Source organism: Jaculus jaculus, chromosome 9 (genome assembly GCF_020740685.1).
Source record: "Jaculus jaculus isolate mJacJac1 chromosome 9, mJacJac1.mat.Y.cur, whole genome shotgun sequence".
Lineage (NCBI taxonomy): Eukaryota > Metazoa > Chordata > Mammalia > Rodentia > Dipodidae > Jaculus > Jaculus jaculus.
In genome coordinates, this window is record NC_059110.1 from 22,542,803 (window position 1) to 22,568,934 (window position 26,132).

A 26,132-nucleotide genomic window follows, 5' to 3' on the forward strand; every position below is an offset into this window, starting at 1 on the left:
TTTTGGTGTGCATGCTTTCCCCTGACAGAGCCTCTGCTAATTTCTCCAATCATACCTCCCGCTGCGCCCTGCATCTTTGCCCCTACCTCCAGCTAAATGTGATTTGTTTGCATTTTCTAGTCTCAACATGAATGGAAGCTGCTCAGATCATCCTATTCGCTCAACACTTCCAGTTTTAGCCGGTTAGCACCTGGCATGTGCTTTGTCAAGATTTGCAGTAAGGGGCTGAAGAGATGGCTCAGTCGCTAAGGCACTTTGTGCAGTCTAACCAGGGTTTGATTACCCATTACCCATGTAAAGCATGCACAAGTGGCACATGTATCTGGAGTTCATTTGCAATGACTAGAGGCCCTGGCATGCCCTTTCTCTTCCTCTCTGTCTCTTGGCTTTCAAATAAATAAATAAACAGTTTTAAAAAAGATTTGCAGTAGGAAGAAATGAAACATGGTTTGGAGGAGTCACAACTGTGGTCTACAAGTATTGCTTTTAGTGGTCATATGCAGTTGCTCTCTTGACTGACACTCTCAAAAACCCACATGAGCACTGGGGAGATAGCTTAGTGGTTAAGGCACTTGCTTGTGAAGCCCAAGAACTCACATTCGAATCTCCAGATCCCACATATCCAGAAGCACAGTGACTCGAGCACACAATGTCACACATGCACACAAGGGGGTGCATGTGTCTGGAGTTTGTTTGCGGCAGCTGAAAGCCTTGGCATGCACGTTTTCTCTCATGCTCAAAAATAATAATAATGATGATTTTTTAAAAAGGGGGCATTCGAACAGCCTGCTCAAATCAAATGTGCTTTTCTCCTACAACTGGTGTCCAAGTTGAAGGTTTTTAGCAATTCAGCACTGGTTTTATTGTTTTTGTGTTCTTTATATCTACTGGTCTTCAACCATATAGTTTAGGTTTGTCAATGAAGACAGAATAGGGAGAATATCTATAAGTCAGCCTCAAATATTAACCACCACATCCATAATGATTTTTATGAGAAAACACATTCTAAGTTCTAAGTAACTGGCTCATGAAAACATTTCTGAAACTCAACTCATTTGCATTTCAGGGTGGTTTAAAATACACCAGTGAGAGACATGAGATCTACTTTCACAGGACATTGGGTCTGAAAGCAAGGGCAACCTCGAGTAAAATGTGTCCCTCCTCTGCTGTCTGTCCATCCCTCTCTCCCTCCCTTACCTTTCCCTCTCTCCCTGCTTTCTTTCTTTTCTTCCCTCCCTCCTTCCTTTCCTTCCTTTCTTCCACTTCTTATCCATTCTTTCTCAAGTGCCATTTGTGGAAATCTCCTAAGTTGCATTGGCAGAAAAATTTCCAAAAGTGTTGCAATGTTAAGACTCTGACTCACTTCATTGTAACTCTGCTTATAGGATTTATGGAAAAGTAGTGAGACCCAAGAAAAGAAAATAAAACTTTAAAAATCCCACTGACAAGTAAAAATCCTTTCTGAAGGAAACAGAGTTATATAAAAGATTTATGTTTTGCTTCATATAACTCAGAGGACATCCATATTCCCTGTTAACTGCAGTTTCTAATTAGTTACAGACCACTGAGCTCTATAAATATTTGCAAGGACTGATGACAATTGACACATACATTATACTTTTAATCTTTAAATAGTGGTAATATTAATTTATTTTTCCTAGCATCTAGGGATGGTGCCAGTATTTTGATCACATAGAAACCAACGCAAGGGCTTGAGGGATGGCTTAGTGGTTAAGGCGTTTGCCTGCAAAGCCAAAGAGCACAGGTTCAATTCCCCAGAACCCATGTTAGCCAGATGCACAAGGGGCCCACACACGTCTGGAGTGCGTTTGCAGTGGCTGGAGGCCCTGGTGTGCCCATTCTCTCTCTGTCAAGTAAATAAATAAATAAAAATAAAAATATTAAAAAAATAAAGAAGCTAAGGCAAAGACACTGCCTCATAAGCAACCCATAAGAGTTAAGTGTGGCTGTGTTCCCATTAACCAAGGTTTTTCTCTCTGTTCTCACACTCATTCAGGTCAGCTATTGATATCTCCAAGATGACTTTCTTCTTGTTTGCTTCTATTAGCCTCTCTCTCTCTGAATTTCAAGGATGCTACAGAGACCAATAAATTCAAAGGTCCTCAGACCTGCCTCAAAATCACATAAGGAAGGGAGCATTAAAAAAATGCAGATGGTGTATGGGTCCCATCCCAGTCTGAATCCATCTGATCCTCTGAGGATGACTCCTGGGCCAGCCAGGGCTGACCACCATCAATGCAATCCTAATGACATGGATAAAGTAAACAACATTGTCCAGACCTCTACAGATGGATTTGGCTTTGAAAGGCAAGCAGATTTCAATGGGGGCCATATTTCTTTTAACCGTTATGCTAATAGCAATATAAATGAAGGTAACAGAAAGTGTTTGAGACACAGGCGCTTCCCACCAGCAAGGTTATGTTCTGCCTCCCTGCATAAACCTCAGATAGTTTGTAATGATAAAACATGACAGCCAAGAGAACAACGTGCTACAGAGTTAGAACAGGGATGAGACAGTCTGTACCCCGGGCTTTGGAAAGAAGGGCCCTCCCTGTTCAATGGGGTGACCTGGGCAAAGATGCAGAAAGAAATCTTTTGTAAGAAAATGCTTTGGAGTTTACTGTAGGCATACATTTCATGAGATTCTAAGAAAATAGGATGGTGAGTTTCTGAATATAGCTAAAAGGTAAAGAGAACGTCAGGTAACTGTCTCCTCCCTTCATTTCTGAAATATTTCCTGAAGAGATAAGTGAGTCTTATCACCAGGGTAAGAAAGGCAGTGGGATTGTTGCTGTCAGCAGAGAGCAGGGCACAAACAGCTTAGCATCAAGGAGCCCTGCCTGGACCTTCTTGTCTCATCCTGTGTTTTGGCTCCTTTGATCTGTGATCTATGGTAGCAGATACAGGAAGCCATGGTGCTCGCTGCCTCACTTGCTTTTTGTCATCCTGCTTTGGTCTGAATGTTTGTGTTCACTCAAAATTTGTAAGTTGAAATCCAAGCCCACAGGGCGTTACTTAGGAGGTGAAACCTTCAGAAGTGATTAGGTCACGAAGGTGGTCCACTCATGAATGACATCAGAGCCCTTACAAAAGAAGCCACAGAGGCCGCCTACCCCTTTAGCCATTTGAGGACACAGTGAGAAGAAGTCAGCAGTCTGTCTGTCACTCAGAAGGGTGACCTCCATGGACTGGAGCATGATAGCACCTTGAACTTCCAGCCTCTAAACTGTGAGAAGTAAATGTACATATTATGTTATTTGTAGGCCATTCAGTTCATGAAATTTTTTTTCTAGCAGGCTGAGTGGAATGGGATACTTCCCTTCTTTATGTAAATGTTGATAAATATTTTAAAAAACACATTCAAATGAAATCATATTAATATAAGAGAATTCTAAATCAGGAATGAGTACTATTATAGAAATGACATTCATTAACTTAAATCATTTAAACATGAAAAAAAAAAAGTGGCCAGGCATGGTAGCACATGCCTTTAATTTCCAGCACTGGGGAGGCAGAGGTAGGAGAATCACCGTGAGTTCAAGGCCAGCTTGAGACTACATGAATTCCAGGTCAACCTGGGGAAGAGAGAGACCCAACTTCAAAAAAAGTGTAAGATCAGACTGTGAAGATGGTTTAGTGGTTAAGGCACTTGCCTGGGAAACCTATGGACCCATGTTTGACTCTTCAGATCCCATATAAGCCAGACAGACCAGGTGACTCAAGCACACCAGGTCACATATGCGGACAAGATGGTGCACATGTCTGGAGTTCAACTGCAGTGACTGAAGGCCCTGGCACACCACTTCGCCCCTGTCCCTCTCACTAACTCTCCCTCCCTCTGTCCTCTCTCTGTCACACACAATAAAGGCCAGTTGTTTGGTTTGCCTAAAAAAAAAAAAAGAAAAAAAAGTGTAGGACCACAATTTAAAGCAGATCACGTTTAAAACAGATCAATAAAATCAAGGCAGACTCAGAGAAACCTTTTATATTTCTTATGCCAAAATGTTCAAAGCAAAGGATCTTAAGGAGGTAATTCACAAGTAAATAGTCTAGAATAAGAGCCTTATCAAAAACCTAATGAAAAAAATCTCCAAGCTTGATTTCACTGTGATTACCTTGATTTTGTCTCCTGTTCCAAATACATTACTTCTTTTGTATGTCTGTCTAATTGTTTTGTGTTTTTTTTTTTTTTTTTTGAAGTAGCCCAGGCTGGCTTTGAACTGGCTATGTGTCTTGAATTTCCTATCTTCCTGCCTCCACTTCCCATCATAGGGACCACAGACCTATGTCACCCAGCCCAGCAGCATTATGGGTTAGCATGTGAGCACAAATGGTTTGATTTTTGGTTTAGCTGCATGACTTACTTATATAACTTGACACCGTGATGAGTCTAGAAGGCTTGAACATAGAAGGAACAAAGTTTTCACGTTAGTGATTCCAGTTTAAACTTACACAAATATCAAATTACTTATTGAAAAAGTCCCAGTCCCAGATGAAGTAAAAAAAAAAAATGTTCTGAAAAGTTGTGGTTGCTGTTAGTAGTATGTTTAAGGGATTCTATGGGAATATTTTTCCCAGGTTACTCTTAGGAAAGAAAGATAATCACACTTGTAAAAGCAGGGGTGGTCATCACTTACAGTCTTCTCAGAGAGTTTTAGAGGTGCCAAATGGCAGTTTATTACTTTTTACAAAATCTGATTTTGTATAAAAGTGAGAGCTAGCTTAAAAAAAATATACAACCCTCCCCATTGCTATTCTGCTGTTCCCCCTTGACGGACCGGCCTCAGACGGTCATGGCATCATCTTGTGCAAGGGAGGTCACCAGGAAGGGATAGAGAAGGCGGAAGGGGACTTCCAGAGTTTCATCAGCCATGACTTCTAAACAAAGTTGTAACAGGGTTCATGGGGTTCAGAATGTGTCCTTAGACTCCAAACCCTGAGTTTGTGTCTGTTTTACTAAAGAATTGAAACACAATAAGACTGAGAAAGATACTTATTAAATTATTACATTTATTCAGGGAAGGATGGAACCAAGGGAAGGGAAAATGGACACACCCACATGGGCTGAGAGCCTTGGGGGCAGTGAGCTCGGGCCTGAAACATGAAAAGGGATTTAGGGATGAAAGAGAAGAGAGCGCCCACAGCTCCAGCCACCTGGAGGGCAGGAGGGTGGAGAGCCCAGCGGGGGGCGGGGAGGCTCACCAGGAAGTTCAGGAGAGATGAATGGCCAGCAAAGAGCATCTCTGCGTACTCTTATTGTGGCAGGCTTCACCCTCAAGTGCCAGAGGGTAGAGAGTTCACTGCTCTGGGCCCAGGGGTTCTGGATCTGGAAGAGACCAGCACCCCTGCGCGGACAGTGAGAGAGCTGATGGATGAGCCTGGACCCGAGGCAGAGTCTAGTTCTGCCTAGCGACCGCTGGGCTGCGTGACGTAAGCAGCCGCTTGTATTGCAGATGGCAGATGGAAATTACTTTAAGATTTCTTTATGAGCCCTTTTCTAACTGTTTACCTAATCATTATCTAAGTAGGTCTCTCTCATTGCTACCACACAGCTTCCTTTTATCCAGGTCCTCAGTCAACTAACTTCAGCATGAGAAATGCAATCAGACAATATGCACCAACATATATATATGTGTGTGTGTGTGTGTGTGTGTGTGTGTGTGTGTATGTACGTATGTATCACTCAGTAAGGTAAAAAGTAATGGAACAATAACCAGCATATTTCAATTTATTCTGGGAGAGATATGACATGTTCTCTTCCTACAGTCTAAGCCTAGTGGGTCAAATGCCCTCTACATGGACAGCTAACCAGTAAAAAGACAGACTCCTTTTCCCGTCACCTTTTCCTTAGCCACAAACTGACCGCATCTCCATCTCCCTTTTCAGCACACCTTTCATTTTAAAGCCCTGTATTCCCATTTGAAATGTATTCATTAAGCACATTTTCCTCAGGAAATATTGGGAAAAAATTACCTAAGATGTCAATTTTATTACCTGATTTCTTTAACCCATTACAAAGTATATCTCAAAAAGCCAAGAGCAAGCCTACTGCTACATGGATGTTAAAAACTTCTGGTAATCCTGTAGCAAATTTAGGGGATGAGTTTTGCCCATGCTGCAAATACTCTTCTGTAAATCACTTGAGAATAATTCATTAACTTGGCCAAACTTTGGTTCAAGGTCAGTGCCATCCGCTGTCCTTGGGCAGAGCAGCATGCGTGGAGCAGACCAGCGTGGCACAGGGACAACCCTTTAGTCACTGCAGGAGTCAACTGTCGGCGAACGGGCAGCCTACTTTCAAGTCAGATGAGCATTTGAAAAGCATGCCAAGAAAAGTTTCAAATTTGCAGAGTTACAGCAAAGAAGGTTGTAACATCTTTGAATTACCTCCTCCCCTTGCCGAAAGTCACTTTTTGTATTTTAGGCAAGTATTTCAGATCTACCCAGGGTGTAAACACGGTTTTAAGAATGTGGTGAGTGGATGCATGCATATGTCTTCGATTGAACACACTGCTGAGTGCCAAACGTCAAGTAAGCTGATCACACTGTAGGTCCGTGTAGAAGCCCAACGCGGAGGAATCTAGTTGCTATAACTGCACATCAAACAAATAAATGAGGCACCATGGAATGCAGCAAGGAAGCTGTGGTCTGATTAGCTCACATTTGCCACATGTGTGAAGGTTAGCAATCAGACTCTGAGGTCAAGCAATGCTCTTTCCAATAGGTGCTGCTGAGGGGAAATGCTGAAAATGCCTAACAGGACTTAAATCGTTGTTCATGGAAAACAGCCTATATTTTATATACTCTCTGAAGGAATTCTATTAACTTTTCATGTAGAGCTATCTACAAATCCAGTGTTGCTAAAAACATGAGATTTCTATTTTCTTCCTGGAAGTTGTTAGAACTTGACATTAACTTGCTATTGATTAAGTGAAAAGTAGAAACCATTAGCTATGGGGAGATGTATATTTTATTTTATTATTTTACTTTATAGAACTACATTTATTGGGTCTGCTTTATATGACAGGCACTGTGCTTTGCACACTCATGGTAACCTCATGAATCCCGAGAAGAAGCTGTAAATTTCCCACTCGAGGAATTCAGTAGAGAAACTTAAGATGACTGTTGTCAGAAAATTCTATTCTGACTAGCCTCTTAAATATTTACAGTGAACTATTTTCAAAGATTATTAAGGAGGGAAGACTCCACAGGTCCTTTGAGTCAGTCAGCCTTTCCAGGTGGCTCAAGTGTGTGTAGCTATTAGAAGTGAGGTTTCTAGAAGAGGGGTGGGCCTTTTGGGGTTCATATAGAATAAGGAAAAGAGCAGAGAAAAAAATTCAGACTACTGGATATATAGCAAAAAACAGCAGGAAGGCATTCAGCAGAATGTTTATTCATACCAGTCCTTTAATCCTAACAAATCGAGAGAGTGACCTTTGAGAAGCACCGCTAGGACACATAAGATAATTAGATATATTATCAGGTCAAATAGATTAATGTGTTTGATTAATGTGTTGCATTATGGGGAAACCAAATCAGCCAGGACTAATTCTTGCACTGATGTTAAAACATATCTTAATTGATTCATTCTGTGTGAGCACATTCCTTGCTGTGAATCCAGGGATAGTAAGAACAATAGGGAATTACCATTCTCGCTTAGGTGAAAAAGAAACTATTTTCTTTTTGTTTATCAAAAGGATAAGAAGTGTCTATCAGTGTCCTAATGTTGGACATTGAATGTTTACCAGTGTTTGAGTGAAAGATGTTTGATGAAATACAGTGATCATTTATGCTGAGAGTTATCTCCTTAAGTAAATGGTACAATGCTCATGCAGAGAGGCCCCAAGGAAAGACAGACAAGGCAGCGGGGCTGCTTAAGAGCTGGATGAGCTCAGACAAGTTGTCATACTGGATGCTTGGACGCTGCCATTCATTGTTTTACTATCTGAAAGGAGAAAACTGATCCTGGAGATTATAAACCAGATGAACTTGATAAGGATGCCAAAGAGCAACACAAAAACCTTCAGAATGAGAGGCTAGTGTACAAAACATGAAAGTAAAATGGCAATCGAATGTGCCAGCCTAGGCTCACATAGCAAAAATCATCTTGGTTCCTTTGCATGAAATATAAGGATGAGAGAGTGAGGGTATGGGATGGAGACACACCCCTTCACTCAGAGAACATTTCCTGAGGTGTGCTATGTGTCGTGGACTGAGGCAAATGATGGCAGAGGAAGAGGGGCCCCATGCACCTTCCCTTGAAGAACATCCTATTCCAGAGAAATGTACAGTGGCCTGCAGACCCATTCAGCACAGGAGGTGCTGAAGAAGAGGTGAGAATGCCCTCAAGTGAGGAAGAGTCAGGGGAGAGCTGATGCATGCATGAGCAGCTCAGGGTTGGACCAGGAGCTAGGAACCCATACAGAGCCAGTTCTGGAGGCAGTCTGCAGCAGCCTTGCAGGGGTGGCTGGAGGGCTGTTCACCACAGCTTTGGGTGGGGGGACTCCCGAAGGCTTCCTGGCCAAGCCTTCCCTAGTAAAGACACCTAAATAAACTCAGGGACATTAGCCAGCACCTCACTTGCCCCAAAGGACCAGGTGGTTAGGGAACAAATGAAGTAGTATGGATTCGAATTCAGCCATGGGAAAAGCAAGGTAATGTTGAACACGTTCAAAGGGGTTGCTCCACCCTGTCCTTGCTGCTTCTGCACAGCTGCATAGAGAAGAGTGCAGTTAAGTGAGAACGGGCAAGACCGTCGGCACGTTCTTGTGGATTCCATGATCTGCGGCTACAGGAGGGGGCTGGGGCACTGACTCTGGACTCCCAGAAGTTTCTACACACAATTAACACAAAAGGACCGTCAGGAGCTATAGGTATTTAGAACCGAGCCAGGTTGGGAAAAATTAACACTCTTCACTATTAGGGATTGGATCGGGGCCACCATCTACTCATTCCCAATTCCAGCCCCTCTCCTTTTCCCTTGTGAGCTCCCTTGTCTTATAACCATCTCTGCTACACATATATTAATATCGTTCTGTGTTTCTCCATCTCTGGATATGGAAATCATTTCCAGTAGCTGTCACTGCAGCCTACCTATAAATCCCTTGTACTACTGCATACATTCAAATGTCTTAGAATCAACCACTTTCTGCACGTTCTCTGTGAAAGTCTTGCTCATGTCCGATCACCTCCCATGGTCATGGCCCCCTGTGGGAGCTCCATTCTTGGAGAACCTCAAGCAGAACCACTGTGAAGAATCAGCCAGGATACTGTTCAGGAGGTCATGGGTCGTGTGGTGCATGCATGCTAAGGTCTTGACAAGCCCAAGTGTAAGATGACTGCATTCCAGGGTTCTATGACACAACCACCACTTCTCTCCTCTGCTCTCTTTGGCGACCACACTGATATGAGTTGAAGTCAGGGCTTCAATTAAAAGAGAACGGGGAAGGATACAGGCTTGGACTCATGCTGAGAAGTCAGATCTGTGGCTCATGTCTGCGGTGGTGGAGAAGGAGCAAGGGCGCAGGACGGCACCCTCTGCCTGCCACCCCTCCGTGAACTACGAAGACCTACCAGCAAAGTAACGGAAAACAGATGAATTAAATTTACTTTGGAATATCTCTGGATTTAAGGATTAGGGGGAGAGGCACTTGAGTAAACCACACTTTGGGTTTTGCTGACCCAAAAATATTTGAGTAGAACTTACAGAGATTTTGATGTACTAATGCTACTGCTGGGTTGCTCAGCAGTTACATGGAGCAGGAAAAATTACAGAGTATAAGCAAAATAATGTTCGCCTGGGATTCAACGCTGGGATGGACAATTAGATCTACAAAGGGATTTCTGCTGCCACAAAATTGCCTTTAAAATTCATTGTATGATTATTAAACTAACATTTACATAAAATAATCCCCATGTACAAGTTCTTCCCAATAAACTGGATCTAGCTTACGAATTACTTATCTTGGAGCTATTGAATTTTCAAAGGACGTGTTCTTTTTTTTTCTCCTTTTGTGTATGTAATATGGTATGTGTATATAGTGTGGTGTGTGTGTCATATGCAAGTATGCATGTCATTGCGGCACACCGTGGGCCCGCCTGTGTCAGGGTGCACCCATCCGCTAGGGGTACAGTAGCCTATGGTGGCTGGAATGGAACCTGGAATCTGTCCCACTCTATTGCTCTTTCGCCCACTTTCGCTTGAACCAGAGTCTCTCCCTGATCCCCAAGCTTGCAGCTTTTACAGTGAGTTGCAGGCATTCTCAGATGTCGCCTCCCCAAAGGAATGGGGATGCCTGTGGCCACACACACCTCTTGATGTGGGTCCTGGGGATTGAACTCCAGCAGCCTCTCAGGTTTCCTCAGTCCCTCATGCTTGCACAAGAAGCACCTTAACCCCTGAATCATCTTTCCCGCCCAGATGTGTTCTGTGGACCACTCATGAGGCCGTCTCTCCCAGGAACAGCTGTAGAATACATATGAGTGGACTCGCTGGAGAAACAGCAAGCGCGCATGGAGGATTCGACTGCAGCGAAGCCCAGGACAGGTGGAGAAAACACAAGTTAGAAAAGAAGTGAACAGTTTGAGGTTGCATTCTCTGTCAAATACTATTAAGAGGAAGAGAGAAAGAATGAGGAGGGGAAGAGAATAGGAGAAAACATGAGCATATTAAAACAATACTGATAAGAGTCCATTCATTAAAAGTATTACTGACTGCCCCTTATGTGGATGCATTGTTCTAGCAGAAGATGAAACAGTAACCAAAACCAATAACCCTTCTCATTGCAGAACTTAAATTCTAGCAGATGGAACAGGACAATAAATCATAGATACAATACATAAACAAAACCACATACAACCATATTGTCCATGTATGGAGTGAGGGAAGAGCAGATGAGGCGTTTCAATGAATTGGGGAGCTGCAGTGCCTGGTTAGTCACTCAGGCTGTACTGAGAAGGAGGTATTGAACCAAATCTTGAAGATAATGGAGGGATCCAGGCTTCTTTGGGAGACACATTCCAGGAAGAGGGGTCTGGTACAGTTAAAGGGTAACAAGAGGCCAGACAGATGTAATGATACAGATTGACTCATCAAGTGGTCATCAAGTAGCTGCAACATGCCAGCACTTTTGTCAAACACTGAAGAGAAAACAATAATCCCTGACACTCAAGCATGTATGGTGGAGGAAGGGCACTAGAAAGTGGATGATGGCTTCAGAAATGGCTTAGCAGTTAAGGTGTTTGCCTGTAAAGCCTAAGGACACAGACTCGATTCCCCAGTAAAGCCAGATGCACAAGGTGATGTGTGTGTCTAGGGCTCACTTGCAGTGGGAAGAAGCTCTACCATGCCCATCCCCCTCCACTCTCAAATAATGTGTGTGTGTGTGTGTGTGTGTGTGTGTGTGTGTGTGTGTGTTTAAGAAAGCAGATTGTGAGTTCTCCATTGTAACTTCCCTGTTGTAGGATATTCAAAACTCCCGTTCCACGCTATTCTCCCTCCTTTCCAGCTCCTCATCCTGTCACCCTCTTTTTAAATGGCCATCTCTCTCCATCTCCTCCACTCTTCCTTTCCCCACCTTCCTTTTCCTTCTCTTTCCATCCTGGCCTCTCCCAATATCCCTTTTCTTTCTCTAGTTCTATCTTTCTAGCTCATGAAATTATTCCTAATTTACTCAAGCACAAGTTTAAACCTATATTTTCCCTGAGTCACAGTGTTTTCTACTTGAAATAACAAATATAAGATAGAGTTGTAAACAAATAAAATTGAAGAGCTAAACATTTGTAAGTGATTTTAAAAGAATAATCAACTCCTCATGTCAAGATTTAAATCTACAAGCTCTAACATGTGGGAATTGGACGGGTTAGAACTAATAACCACAAATGAAAATTCTCAGTAGAGAAAACACTCATTTATAAAACAGAACAGAGAAAGCACTCATGTCACATGAGAACACTTGGCCATTGTCACGGCATCTGCCTCATTGTCACGGAGCTCTCATCTTTGGGGTCTCGTTTGTTTTCTCTGGGAATCCTGCAAGAGTTCCTATGAAATTCCCAACCTCTATTGAGATTTCTTACTTTTATATCTCAAAATTTCCACATATCTTGTGAAAATTCCATGTATCTCATGTGGAACATATGTGGACAATTGAGAAAGGCCAGCTTTTATCTCTGAAATGTCTATGATGGTCTTCTTTCACCAGCAGCTCATTTCACGCAGTGTCTAATACCAGGGTGGCATAGGCTCTATGCGACATGAACTGTGCAATCTGTGGATCTCAGAGCTGGAAACTTTCCATAAGTCATGTTATCTACCAAAAGAATAATGCCAAATCATGAGTTTCTGCAAAACTAATGATCAACCAAGGAGCATTTAATGCCTTCTCTTTGGGGGAAGACAGATGTATAAAATCTTTCTTAACTACCAAACGTCAAAGAATATTGAGCAGAATAAGTAGTTCCCCAAATGATGGTTCTCTGGAGGATCAGTTCAATAAAATGAGAACTGACAAATCAAGTATGAGGAAGGATGGGGTTTATTATTTTTTTTTCTCTTGAAAAATTACATGGGGAATGAACAACTCCTGCTGTGATTAAAAGAATATCAAGACTGTCTGCTTTAAGATCTCTGTTAATAATGATATCCTCACCCTCTGCACATTAATTAGGTCTTCCATAAATTTTGGGCCAAGAGAGGCCTGGGCGTGAGTCCTAGTGGAACTTCCTGAGCCTAGCTGAATGAAGTTTGATGTTCTGTCTCTGGCCACCTAGGACTCAGCAAGACACCTAATGGCTTCTTGCCTGCTACTTCCACGCAGGAGTTGGAATTATCATTTCAATAGTCACAGTTTACTATTGGCCCTTACCTTCCCCCCATCCTAAAATCCCCGCCTTCGTTCTCAACATTATATAGGCAACTGCCTGTACCAATAAAGCGAGTTTCTGTGAATTCCTGCTTCAACAAGACTCCCGACTCAGTGTGGTTTTTCTCCGGTGACTAGGAGAGGTTCTGAGTCGTCCCACACTCATCTTCCTCCTCAACCCCTTGGGAGGAACCAGTGGGCCAGGTCCCTCCTCAGCACTACCTGTCCGCCGGCGGAGCCCAGCACATAAACAGGGACATTGCTGCTTTTTGGTTTATCTTGGGGCATCATTGAAAGTCCTTAATATTAGGCTTGAAATATTTATTACCTTTTTAAAAAATATTTTTAACATTATCTGAGAGAAAGAAGAAGAGAGAGAAAGAAGCAGATAGAGATACAGAGAGTGGGCATGCCAGGGCCTCCAGCTGCTGCAAATGAACTCCAGATGCATGCACTACCTTGTGCTTATGTGGGTCCTGGGGAATTGAACCTGGGCCCTTTGGCTTTGCAGGCAAGTGCTTTAACCACTAAGCCATCTCTCCAGCCCCATTTACTACCTTTTGATATGTGTGTGTGTGTGTGAGTGTGTGTGCATTCATGTGTGTATGCACACCTGTGTGTGTGGTTGTTCATACACATGTGTGCATGGGGGGTCAGGGCAGGGGTTAATATTGGGTGTCTTTCTCAGTTATTCTTCACCTTATTTATTTTTTGAGACAGGGTCTCTCCATAACCTTTATGCTCACTCATTAACTATACTACATACCCAGTAAATTCCATGGATTTTCCAGTCTCTATCTCCCCAGCACTGGGATTAATGGTGCTCACCATCACATAAGGCTTTTACATGTGTCCTGAAGATCCTCAGACCCGTGTGACAAGGGCTTTTAGTTATGCCCATTTAGCTATGTCCCCAGCATTAGTTGTTGCTTTTAATGTATATCTATTCTTGCACTCCCACTTATTTCTTTTCCCCATCAGCTCTAACAGCAGGAGATACGCATTAGGCATTCAGTAAGGTTTTGAAATTGCAATCAGCAGAAGAGAAAGGTTCTGGGCTCTATTTTTTGCAACTAATAAACAAGCCAGGACAACAGTAGGGCTTCTGTCTGTCAGAGTAAAAACAATCCTGGGGAGATTATTTTGCTGACCTTCAGAACTGGTTTCCTATTTCCCTTCTTTACTTTAAACATGCCATTTCCACCCATTTAAAATTGTACTTTTTTGTGTGTGCTTTTCTCATCCTGCAAAGCCACATGCCCAGCAGGGAGCTGTACATGTTGTAGGCTTTCAATAGATGCTCACTGAATTGAACACAGTTAGTGTTTGGTCCCTACCAAAGTCAGTGTTTAGCCTTCGAAACTCTACCTACCACACTTACCCAAATCACTCCCAGTAGTTTGGGAACCAACTCATTTGCTGTTATGACTTCCATTTTTCTTTGGTGTGACCATCAGTGGTGAAAAGATATAAAAGTAAATGTGGCATTCTTTCTAACATCCATAGCAAGTGCACAAAATAACCTTTCTTTTATTTACTTATTTTTAATTTTAATTTTAATTTATTTGAGAGTGAGAGATCGAGAGAGGAGAGAATGGGCATGCCAGGGCCTCCAGCCACTGCAAATGAACTCCAGATGCATGTGCCCCTGTGCATCTGGTTCATGTGGGTCCTGGGGAATCGTCTTTAGGCTTCACAGGCAAGCGCCTAACTGCTAAGCCATCTCTGCAGCCCACAAAATAACCTTTCAATTAATTATCCTCACTTATGGAATGCCTAATGGGTATCTCCTGCTGGTGGAGCTGATGGACAAACAAAATTAACTACATACCTTTATTTTAGATATTGAACATTGACTCCAATCAAATATGACATATGTCATAGTTTATATCTTTTAAATATGTTATTTATTTATTTATTTGAGAGAGAAAGAGCTGGATAGATGATAGACAGGTAAGTAGATAAAGAGAGAGAGAGAATGGGTGTGCCAGGGCCTCTAGTCACTGCAAACGAACTCTAGACACAAGTGCCATGCTGTGCATCTGGTTTTACATGGGTACTGGGGAAAACTGAACCTGGTTCCTTAGGCTTTGCAGGCATGTGCCTTAAATGCAGAGCCATTTCTCCAGCCCATAGTTTATATTTTTAGTTATAGTAAGTTACATTTTCTAGCTGAATTCATGGAAGGAACCTGGAGCTAAACTCCTAGCTATGCAACAAAGTTGCATTAGTGATTTAACTCAGTTATTGACCATTTCCTCTTCTGTCCTTCAAATAAATCTGGGATTGATGGACAACAGAGAGAAAGAAAGATGGCACTTGGCTCTAGTTACAATTCTGTCTAACTTCTGGCAACATGAATATAAATCAAAATGAAAGCCCTGTGAATTCCAGGGCCAGAAACAGCTTAGGGAAGGAAAAGGTTTATTTCAGCGTATGGTTTGGAAGGGAAGTCTGTCACAGCAGGGAAAGAATGGCGGGTGTGGACACCTGGGCTCACAGTTTCGCTTGAACAGGGAGGAAGTAGAATGCAGAAAGCACAAAGTGGGTTGGACCAAAACAATGCACGGTGATGATGTTCTGAGATGGAGGGAGACAAAGCCTGTGTCTCAGCCCTATGGTTCTAGGCTCTAGATACTTAGAAATTATATTGTGACTCTTCAAACTTTGAATGTGATTTTGCATATAAGAGAAGGGTACATTCTTCCTTGAAATGATTTTACTTTTAAAGATCTAAATAAGGCAATGATAATATATTACAAATTTTAAAAATTATGTATTATTGGTTTCTCAGCATCCCCCATAAATAGACTATGACCACCTATCATCCACGTGATCTGTCTGCTCCCTGCCATAAGCTCCCCTTTCCTGCCCTCCCTGCCCGAGACTCAGTAGCATTCACACACGCAAATGAAATCCTCTGTGACAGTTCAATTCTACTGCTAAGTTGATCAGATCAGGTCTGTGAGGGCAATTCCAGGAAGGAGTAGTTGGGGGAAAAAAATCCTTCTCCTGAAGTGAGCAGTACTTCTGATGGCAGCATATGCATAAACAAGTCGCAGGGTCAAGCAATGCCTCTTGTCTGAATGCCCTTGCTGCACAAGCAGACATACACTCACAACGCAAGCAGACAGGCCGGAGGAGCCAGAACCATTTGCAGAAATATTGAAAAGTTATAAGTTGAGCAAATGCAAGAACTCAATGTTTTATCCTCCTATATTATCAGTTATATTTTCACCAAACAAAACAGAAAAATCGTATTAGCACTGAGAAGATGGCTCAATGGATAAACACACACACCACAGATAAATAAAAATCCGTGATTAGTTGGGTAGTAAAACTATGGCATATATATTTAAAGTTATAAGTATAAATATTTAACAAGTATAAATATAAACATGCCAAATTTTTACTTTCCTTTATTTCAACACAATCAGTAAATATGCCTTGATGGAAAGCTTCAAAAAATTTAAAGTCAAAATAAACAAGCAAAAAAAAAATGGGCTAGGGAGGTGGCTTAGTGGTTAAGCGATTGCCTGAGAAGCCTAAGGACCCCGGTTCGAGGCTCGATTCCCCAGGACCCACGTTAGCCAGATGCACAAGGGGGTGCTCGCATCTGGAGTTCGTTTGCAGTGGCTGGAGGCCCTGGCACACCCATTCTCTCTCTCTCTCTCTCTCTCTCTCTCTCTCTGCCTCTTTTTCTCTCTGTCTGTCATTCTCAAATAAATAAATAAAAATCAACAAAAAAATTTAAAGTCTATAATAGTAATAATCTAAATGACTAGCTGAAAATAAATATAATCCTAAGCAAAATGTATCCAATTTGTTATCTTAATAAAATGTACATTGTAAATATGAGTGTTCGTACTTGAAATATTTTGTAAAAGTTTTTACTAAAAATATTTTCATATACTTAAAATGTTATTTTAAATACAATATTGAAAATTATGCGTTGAAATTAAAAGCAAACACAAATTATAATTAATAATCATTAAGCTTTTAAAAATTAAACAAAGCTGAAAGTAATCTTTTAGTACTTTGCATATCTTGTAACACATTGTCACAAAAAGATTAAATTGTGCACTCAGCATTTGATGTTCATATTTTAATAGTCAACTGAAAGAGTCAGCATTGTACTACGTGCACTGTGTATTCAGAAGCCGATGTACCCAATGAGAGTCATGCACATTAAACCTGCAGAATATTCCTCAGCTTCTTTGTGCAACTCTTTTTAGTAGCAATTCTGGAGCCATGAATTGGAACATGAAGAAATGCAAAAAAAAAAAAAATGTCATTTATCTCTGCTAAGAAACAAAATTCATTGTGAAAGAATCCACTGAGCTCATATTATCTCAGAGGATTTGACATGTTAATTAATTTCTCCTTTCTCTTTCTTGGATATTTGTGTCCTCCAACTCCTCCTAATGTTTTTAAGGAGCTTCAATCTCTAAGAGTAAGAATTTTAACCCATCAAAGCGAGTCCAAAGAAAGCCATGTCAAGTCTAAGTCCTAAAGGTATAACCACATGCTTAACAGATTGTGTGTTGAAACATTAAGAATTCAGAACAAGCCCCTGCAAATGAAGTGAATCATTATCTGGCCTGAAGGTGACACTGGCTGTTTGTGGATGGAAACAAGAGGTAGGGGAGTGGAGAGCCGCACTTCCTCGGTACATGACGTAACTAACTGCTTGATCTCAAGGCATGGCAGCCTCACGTCCACAAAGGCACTGCATGATTTCACACTGGGCAGCAGGCAGCAGTTCTGAAGCCTCCCCTTCCTTCTTGGTTTAGTTTTGGGACTCCTCGTAAAAAAGTTATCACTATGATAATACACTTACTTATGCTTTCTGATAATGAGACAAAAGTTGCTTTCTATCTGGAGAAGAATGGGTCTGCTTGGGACAAAACCTATTCTGCACAAAGCATGTGGCAATGTTTTTTGTTTGTTTGTTCACTATCTGGAATGGTGACTGACAATGTCCCCCTCTACTTCCATTCTTGTGATGTGAATTATTTTTCTTAAAATTCTTGGTTGTCACCTGATTTATCTTAGTTATGCTACCTAGTGTGAAACTAAACTTCAAAATAGTCTGAAGATATTTCTTCTGTACTTTCTTAACCTACTCTTGTAAAAGCTATAAACTAACAAATCTTAAGACTCTATTAATGTTTTGCATATTCAGATGAAACACAAACTACTAAGGAGAGTACAGATTTGAAACGAGATAAGACCTGAGCTCACATCCCATTTGGACCATCCTAGCTAAGTGATTTGGGGCAAATTATAGAACTTATCTTGAGCCTTGGTTTCTTCCTTTGTAAATGAGATCATAACCTCTTGTTTACTGTGATGCTATGAAAGTTAAAGATGTGGGCTGGAGAGATGGCTTAGTGGTTAAGGCACTTGCCTACAAAGCTTAAGGCCCCAGATTCGATTCCCCAGGACTCATGTAAGCCAGATGCATAAGGTGGCGCATATGTCTGGAGTTCGCTTGCAGTGGCTACAGGCCCTGACACACCCATTCCCTCTCTCTATCCGTCTCTTTCTCTCTCCCCCTCTCTTTCTCAAATAAATAAATAAAATATTTACAAAGAAAATTAAAGATGCAATCCCTGTAGAATGCATAGGGCACAATAATTTCAACACTAGCTATTAATACTGTCAAACAATTTTTAAAACTGGAAATACATTCATCAATTCATTCATCAATAATCAAATACATATTGATCCTACCATATGCCAAGTAGCAGGGCCAGGGACTCAGGATTCAAAAGCTATTGTTTACACTATGAACTTAACATGCTTTTGGGCATACAGACATGAGAACCAGAAATAGGAAAGGACACAAACATGTGCTTGAGGAGTTAGGAAAGACGCTGTTAAAAAAAAAAAAAAAAAACAGTAACTAAAGCTAGCTGGAGCAGTTTCTTCCAGGAAACAAGGACATTTGAAGCAGAAGATAATACAGACCTGGAGTTGTGGAAAGGCATTTTATCTTCTTATACCCACTAGAAACTCCAGTTTATATGTTAGAAATTCCACCAGAAGGTTTATGCTTTAACAGAGTGGCCCTACCTGAAGTCAAAGAAAATCCTGATAGGTCGGTTTCAAGAAAGAATGGCTCAAAACCCCCTGGGTACAGTAATGTTTGTTAGCACACACTGCTTTTCTTAATGTGTACCAAAATGAGGGGCAGAAGGGAAACTATCATTTTGGACCTAGGAGACTTGTGATTTTTAGCTCTTCATTCCCCTATAATTTCTGTGATGGGTTGCTCTTTTCAATGGGAACATACTGGAATTATTCTAAAAATTGCTGCAACTAAAATATACATTTGTTTTTTTCATTAATAACAAAAGTGTGCTCCATTGTGGAAGCTGAAAAGAAAGATGACCCAAAGTTTTTCTATTGAAAATATAAACTCAAGTCTTCTAAAGTGATGCATAAAGATATAAAGATCTGAAATGTTTATCTAATGTATTGGATGTGAAATGTGAAGGTCATACTTGCAGATAAAGTATCAGAATGAAGTAGAAAAGAAGGAAGATGCCTTAGGCAAGACACCAAAGAGCAGGACAGAACATAACAGGGCAAATAAGTCCATTGCTAAAGACATTTTCAATGACTGCACTAGATCTCAGAGGAAATAGCAGCCTTGCAGCTCATGTGGGGAAACCGTTCCAATACAGCCATTACTTCCAAAGGTCCCTCTGGTGTGAGGTGGAGTCGCCTCAGAGTGCTGACCACAATGAGTCCTGGAGTTCCAAGGATATGGAAAGCCTCTAATGGCACAGGAATCAAATTCATCATCCACCAATGAGCTAGCTGTTTACTTAATGCCATTGCCACCTCTTTTAAACAGTACACTCATCCATTATGTAGTTTAGATCTCACAGAGAGAAGTTTTCATTAACGTATTCGCTTCTCTTGTTATATCCTCTCACTATAATCTTCCAATATTAGATAGAAATTTAGCTAGGTGCCATGGACGGTCTAAATAAGAGAACATGTCTTTAATAGATTTCACTTAATCAAAGGAAGCAAGTTTGCTTTAATCAACTCACCATTCCGTGATTGAGCCACCCTGGGATGAAGTTGTCAAGCAACTTTGGGTATATCATCTCTCGGTCATAGGCATAGATGATCCAGAACACCGTGACAACAAACTGGAAGGGAAAGGAAATCTTTTATTTCAAGTTCACCTTTAGAGCATACACATTGAGAGGTTATCTATTGTTTAAGGAACCCAACAGATTTGGAATTTAAGCTAAGACAGTAGCAACCCGGAAAATGGCTTCAAAGTTGGCTTGAGTTTCGCCTGGGAATGGTCCCACTCCAACTACGCTCCTTCTGACAGAGGATCCTGCTCATGGGGAACGAGGAAGAGGCCTGGGGTTGGCAACGATACCATCCAGGTGCTAACTGTGCCAGCTTATTCCTCTCAAGAGGGTTTAAACGTTTGCTGGTGGCTTTTTAGGGGGGATTCTATTCCCCACTGTAATGAGTTGGGACACATTCATGAAACTGTGGGGTACGTCCGTTTGCCTTGATCCCATCATGTGGTTTAAATGAACATTTACCTCTTCAAGTTTCCATTTCACCACTAACAGCACTGAAGCCACCGATTAAAAAATACCCACCCCAAAGTTACATTTCCAGCAGACGTATTAATTCATACAGCCTCAGCAAGGGCTTTAAGCTCCACTGAGGATCAGGAACAATGCAGGATAACAGGAAGATTTCCTAACACTCTTTGATGAACTCTGAAGTTCATCTGGGCTCTTAAAGTTTGTTTTGGCCCATTAGCAACATAATCACTGGCAGAAAGGAGAGCACCAGATTTATTATTTTACCACTCTTTGAACTAACAGTGAGCAAAGAGGTTCAGGTAAAATAAAGAAATAAATGGCCCATGGTCTTACACTTCAGCACAGAATTTAAAAGAAAAAGTGTGCACTTATTTTTTTTCAGTTTTTTTCAAGGTAGGGTGTCACTGTAGCTGAGGCTGACCTGGAATTCACTATGTAATCCCAGGCTGGCCTCAAACTCATGGTGATCCTCCTACCTCTGCTTCCCTAGTGCTGGGATTAAAGGCATGTGCCACCACTTTCGTAATTTCAAAAAAAAAAAAAATAGTTTAGCATGAAAAGTAAAATTATCCAGAGAGTAGAAGTGATGTCTCAAATAAAGGCAGCACAAATATTAAACCATTTTTCATTTTAACATTATGTTATGCATGCCCCTACATGTTTATAGTACAAATCATAAATATTGTAATGCTATATTTAAGAAAAATACTAGGTTATATTTAGTAGCTCAAGTTTAGTGATCATAAAGGTCCCTAAATTCAAACCAGGTGTGGTGGCGCATGCCTTTAATCCCAGCACTCAGGAGGCAAAGGTAGGAGTATCGCCATAAATTCGAGGCCACCCTGAGAATACAGACTGAATTCCAGGTCAGCCTAGACTAGAGTGAAACCCTATCTCAAAACAAAACAAAAAAAACCGTCCCTAAATTCAATCTAGGAATTATTGTTTAATAAAATGTCATGGCTAATCACTATAAAAGGCAACTATAAAGCCATATACACTGTTTCAGTACAGATTGGACCTGCTAGTCATTTATCTTGCTTTTAGGTTAACTATTCACTATCAGTTTATAAATGTATAAAATTAAAGACAAAAACAAAAATTTATTATTAGCCAAAGGTTAGTTACCATAACTTTTCAAGTTCAATGAATAATATTTGAATTAACCATGAATGTGAATTATTTAAAACACTTCCGATTTTGAGTGGATGAATATCCATGGAAACAGGATTTGTACATATTTGATAGTTACTTCAAGTCTTTGTTATGTTACCTTTTAATATTACATGTTTAAAACAAGAAGGAATACAGATCATTATATTTTTTTCATTCAACGAAGAGAAATCAAGATTTCCTTTTGGCTCTAGTAATATCTGTTTGTATCTAAGGTTTGCATAGTAATGGAATCTCACAGTAACTATGAATTTTGATCTCACTAATTTGGGTAATAATGTACAGAAAATCTATAAAATGCTGAACTTATTCTTTGTGAGGAAAGGATTTGGTAAAGAAACTACAAAATTATCATGCTATTATAAATACATACATATGTAAATATGTACATGCATATATATAGTCAAATAACAATACTAAAAAGTGTATCAATTGTTTTTTTTCTGAATAACTACCTTCAAATTGTTAGTCTGGACAGCTTAGTGAAGTCAACATCAGACTTAAAACTAAGGTGATAGTGGGGTCAGGTAGGGAATAAGGATCTCATTCATGATGCTGGGTGCAAGGGGAGGGAAAAGAACTATAACAGTCCTTTCAAATATAGGAGATCTGGGGGCTGGAGAGGTGGATTAGCAGCTAAAGGTGCTTGTTTGCAAAGCCTGCTGGCCCAGGTTCAATTTTCCAGCCACACATGTAAACATAGATGGACACTCATTTTCCGGTGGCACGCACTCACACACATGCATATTCATACAACTCAATAAAGAATTAAAAATAAAATATAGGAGATCTAGGAAACAAATCTGAGTTGCTAGAAGTCATAATAGCAAGTATAAGATAAGGGATGCCTAATGAGCAAAGGTTGAAAGACTTCTGTGTAACAGATATTAATTATTCCTTATCCAAATCACCTACTTCTCAAGGAAAGTTATCTCAACTTGCAATTTAATTATGAATTTATTTTATTTAAACAAACAAGGCTATTTAGGTTTTGTATTTTTTCTTTCTTTCCCTCCTTCTTTTCTTTCCTTTCCTTCCTTCCTTCCTTCCTTCCTTCCTTCCTTCCTTCCTTCCTTCCTTCCTTCCTTTCTTTCTTCCTTTCTTTCTTTCTTTCTTTCTTTTTGTTTTTTGGTTTTTCAAGATAGGGTCTCACTCTAGCTCAGGCTGACCTGGAATTCATTGTAGTCTCAGGGTGGCCTTGAACTCTCGGTGATCCTCCTACCTCTGCCTCCCAAGTGCCACCAAGTGTGTGCCACCAAGCCCGGCTTGGTTTTATAATTTTTTCTTGTAGTGATTTTTTTTTAATATTTAAAAATATTTTATTTATTAATTTAAGAGAGAGAAAGAGGCAGGCACAGAGAGAGGATGGGCGCACCAGGGCCTCTAGCCACTCTTGCAGTGATTTTAAACACCTTTGTCTTTGATTAAAATTTCTATATTTTGTCCAGGAATTTGTTTATTTTTATGATTTATTTATTTTTGGTGGGGAAGAAGGTGTGCTGTGTATTCAACCAGAGCCTGTGTATGCTAAGGAAACACTTGACCACTGAACTACATCCTTATCTAAGGTTTTATACTTATTCAGTTGTTTATAATACTTTACTATGTGAACTGGCCAATGAATGCTATACTACTTTCTGTTCACCATGTGTGATCATTCAAGTCACCTCCAAGCACTCTACGATCATCACTGCTCAGTACTGAGACTGCTCAATACTTTGGATCCTTACCATGTATCGAGGGAACCACACAGGGTATTCAGGGTGAACTAACTCTGAAGAACATCTGAGTCACCTTTGTAGGTATAAACTAGAAGGCCAAGAGGCATGGCTAACAGTCTTCCAATACTCTTTGCATATATACACAGCACAGATGGCAGCTTCTTGGCTTCCTGTATGGATATCCTCCTGACAGCATGGTCATCAGTAAACCCAAAATAAGTCTGAACTCTGCTAACAGGGCAAGGGCATGAATCAAAAATAGATTCTCATGGATAGGCTGATGCCAGAACATTTTGCTATCATAAATAAGCTCTTTCTTGGGTCAGGACCAATGGGTACCTATTTCACACCACACACCTGCTGTCTTGACTGTCAGGACCAGAATACTGTACTGGAACTTATAGTGGTATGAGCAGTCACTTTCCAGTCCCTTGGGCTTTAACACAAAAGTCTTCAGTGACAGTTAGCATTAATGCCTCGTTTGAATCTCTGAAATTTTTGGAAACTAATGCTAAAATAAAGCTAGATGCAAGGTCTGTCTCTTCTTGAAAGGAGTTTCTTATGCAGAGGCTGAGGTCTGAACTTCATCTTCAGTCATTTCTAATTGTTAGCGAGCATATTACCTACGTTTCTCACTGCTGTGATCAATTACTGACAACAGCACTTAAAGAAGGAAGGGGGGGTGGCTCATGGTTCCAGGGTTCAGTCCATCATGACAGGGAAGGCATGGTGGCAGGTTCATGAGGCAACTGGTCACCACGTCACACAATCAGGATTTTAATTCAGCCTCAGACCCTAATTCACAGAACAGTGCCACCCACATTTACAGTGGGTCTTCCCACTCGGCTGAACCAATCTAGAAACTTCCTCATGGATAAGTCCACAGGTTTGTTTCCTAGGCAATTCTAGGTCTTGTTAAGGTGACAATCAGTAGGATTTATTCAAATTTAGTAAAATCCATTAACATACAAAAGACATTGTTGAGAAATATGCCATGAAGAAAGGTAAAAAGCCACTTATATATTGGTCTATAAGTACCATTTAGCACAGTATCAGCCATCCACTGTTGAAAGACAAAAGAGGGGAAGGAAGAGAGGAAGGAGAAAGGGAGAGAAGGAAGGAAGGAAAGGAGAAAAGAGGAGAGAAGAGGAAAGGAAAGAGTGTAGAAGGGAAGGAGGAATAGGAGGAGCGAAAGAAAGAGGTAAATCTTTAAAAAGTTTTTAGCTTTGGTAGAATTTGATTCTATGAGGCTGATTTCTCTTCAAATAGATTAGTATATAGAATATCAAATAATATTAAGAAAAAATCAAGTTCTGATTTGGCCTCCGCTGGCTTGTTTCCAGCTTTCTTTCCTTTGACTCGTTTCCCATGCTCACACTGCTGCTCAGAGGTAACCTCTAGAGACGTTTCCAATGGTGATCCCTCTTTCCAGAAATATGATCAGGAGAGCAAGTTGTGTGCTCTGAGAGTCACCTGGATTTCCCTCTGGTGGCCCCCACACAGTGAATTCCCGTTCTGGCATGGCCCTTGGCCTCTCATCTTGCAGATCTGGGAGATCTTGCATCCCTGAGTCTGTCTTTGCCTAAATCCGCTCAACCATACACCCAAATTCAGGAATGCAATGTGAAGCACGGGGCTCTTCAAAAGGTCATCTTTTATTCTGGAGTACAATAAGCTTCTAGCACTAATTCCTAAAAGTCTGACATGGAATTCTTCTCCTTATCAATCTTTAAGTTATTTTTATGTGCTATGCATCATTCCCACATTATCTTCAGATAAGCATTTTCCTACAGAAAGATTCAAAAGCACATGTTGGCACTGTTTGTGTATCTTCCCCTGCTTTTAACTAGTACCTTTTGTGGTGAATTCATCATTTATCAACATTAAAACCTTAATAATCACCATTGATGGCTCTTGTGATAATAAAACTCAACTCCTAAAGTGCCCATATGGCTTTGTTCCTGCCTTCTTACCCAACCTTGTTTGCCCTACACTCCCAATAGACATCACCTTTTCTACCTTCTCTGCCCAGAAATACTGTTCCCCATTTTCCCATGACTAGATTCCTTGTTCCTCAAAGTTTAGATTAAATAACACCTCTCAGGGAAGTGTCTATTCTTTGTACCACTGCACTGGCATTTCCTATCTCAGACCTGAGAGACAATAGACTCGTCTTGGTGTTGCCCAGTTGTTCATTGTGTGGCTCCCCCATGGTAGGAAACAGGAATGTGGTCTTGATCACTGTTCCCCATTGCCTGGTTCACTTCATGGATGTGATCCAGATTTGCAGAAGGAATTAATAAAGTACACTCTTGTCTCCGCATGGACCGTCTCAGAGCTCCCACAGGAGTCAACACCCCTTAACTCCTTAAACATTCTTCCTATTGTCCTAAAATTTCTCCTTCATGCTCTGTGTGAGGCTGTTTGTCCTTCAGTGCATAAACATGAGAACAACTTCTCCCCAGTATATGCTCATATCTCTATCAAACAACTCCTTCTTCGCCTCTTTAAGACATTTAAAATACCTATCATCCTATGGTAATCCTCCAGATTTCTTTATCAAGATGGAGAACTCAAAGCTCCCTTTCCTAAAGTCAACCAAGAGACTGAATGTGAGACAGAAATGAAATGGATACAAATGGGTGTGCACATGATCTAAGCATTGATCCTTAAGAAGGCTGCTCGTCAACTGTTTGGAAAGTTCAATGAAGAGAGGGGAAAGACACAGAGTAGAGGAACATGACCCGTCTCTTCCTGATGCA

The 26,132-nt window shown here is 40.9% G+C and overlaps 1 protein-coding gene across 2 annotated transcripts in view; it reads right to left on the bottom strand.

The window, feature by feature from the left end:
- Positions 1–26,132, bottom strand: part of Aig1 (androgen induced 1) — a 271,089-nt gene that overhangs the window by 155,723 nt on the left and 89,234 nt on the right. For both annotated transcript variants that reach the window (XM_045158658.1, XM_045158659.1), the window contains exon 3: positions 19,952–20,053. In XM_045158658.1, the coding sequence (XP_045014593.1) occupies positions 19,952–20,053 (102 nt within the window). The remainder of the gene's footprint in view (positions 1–19,951; positions 20,054–26,132) is intronic.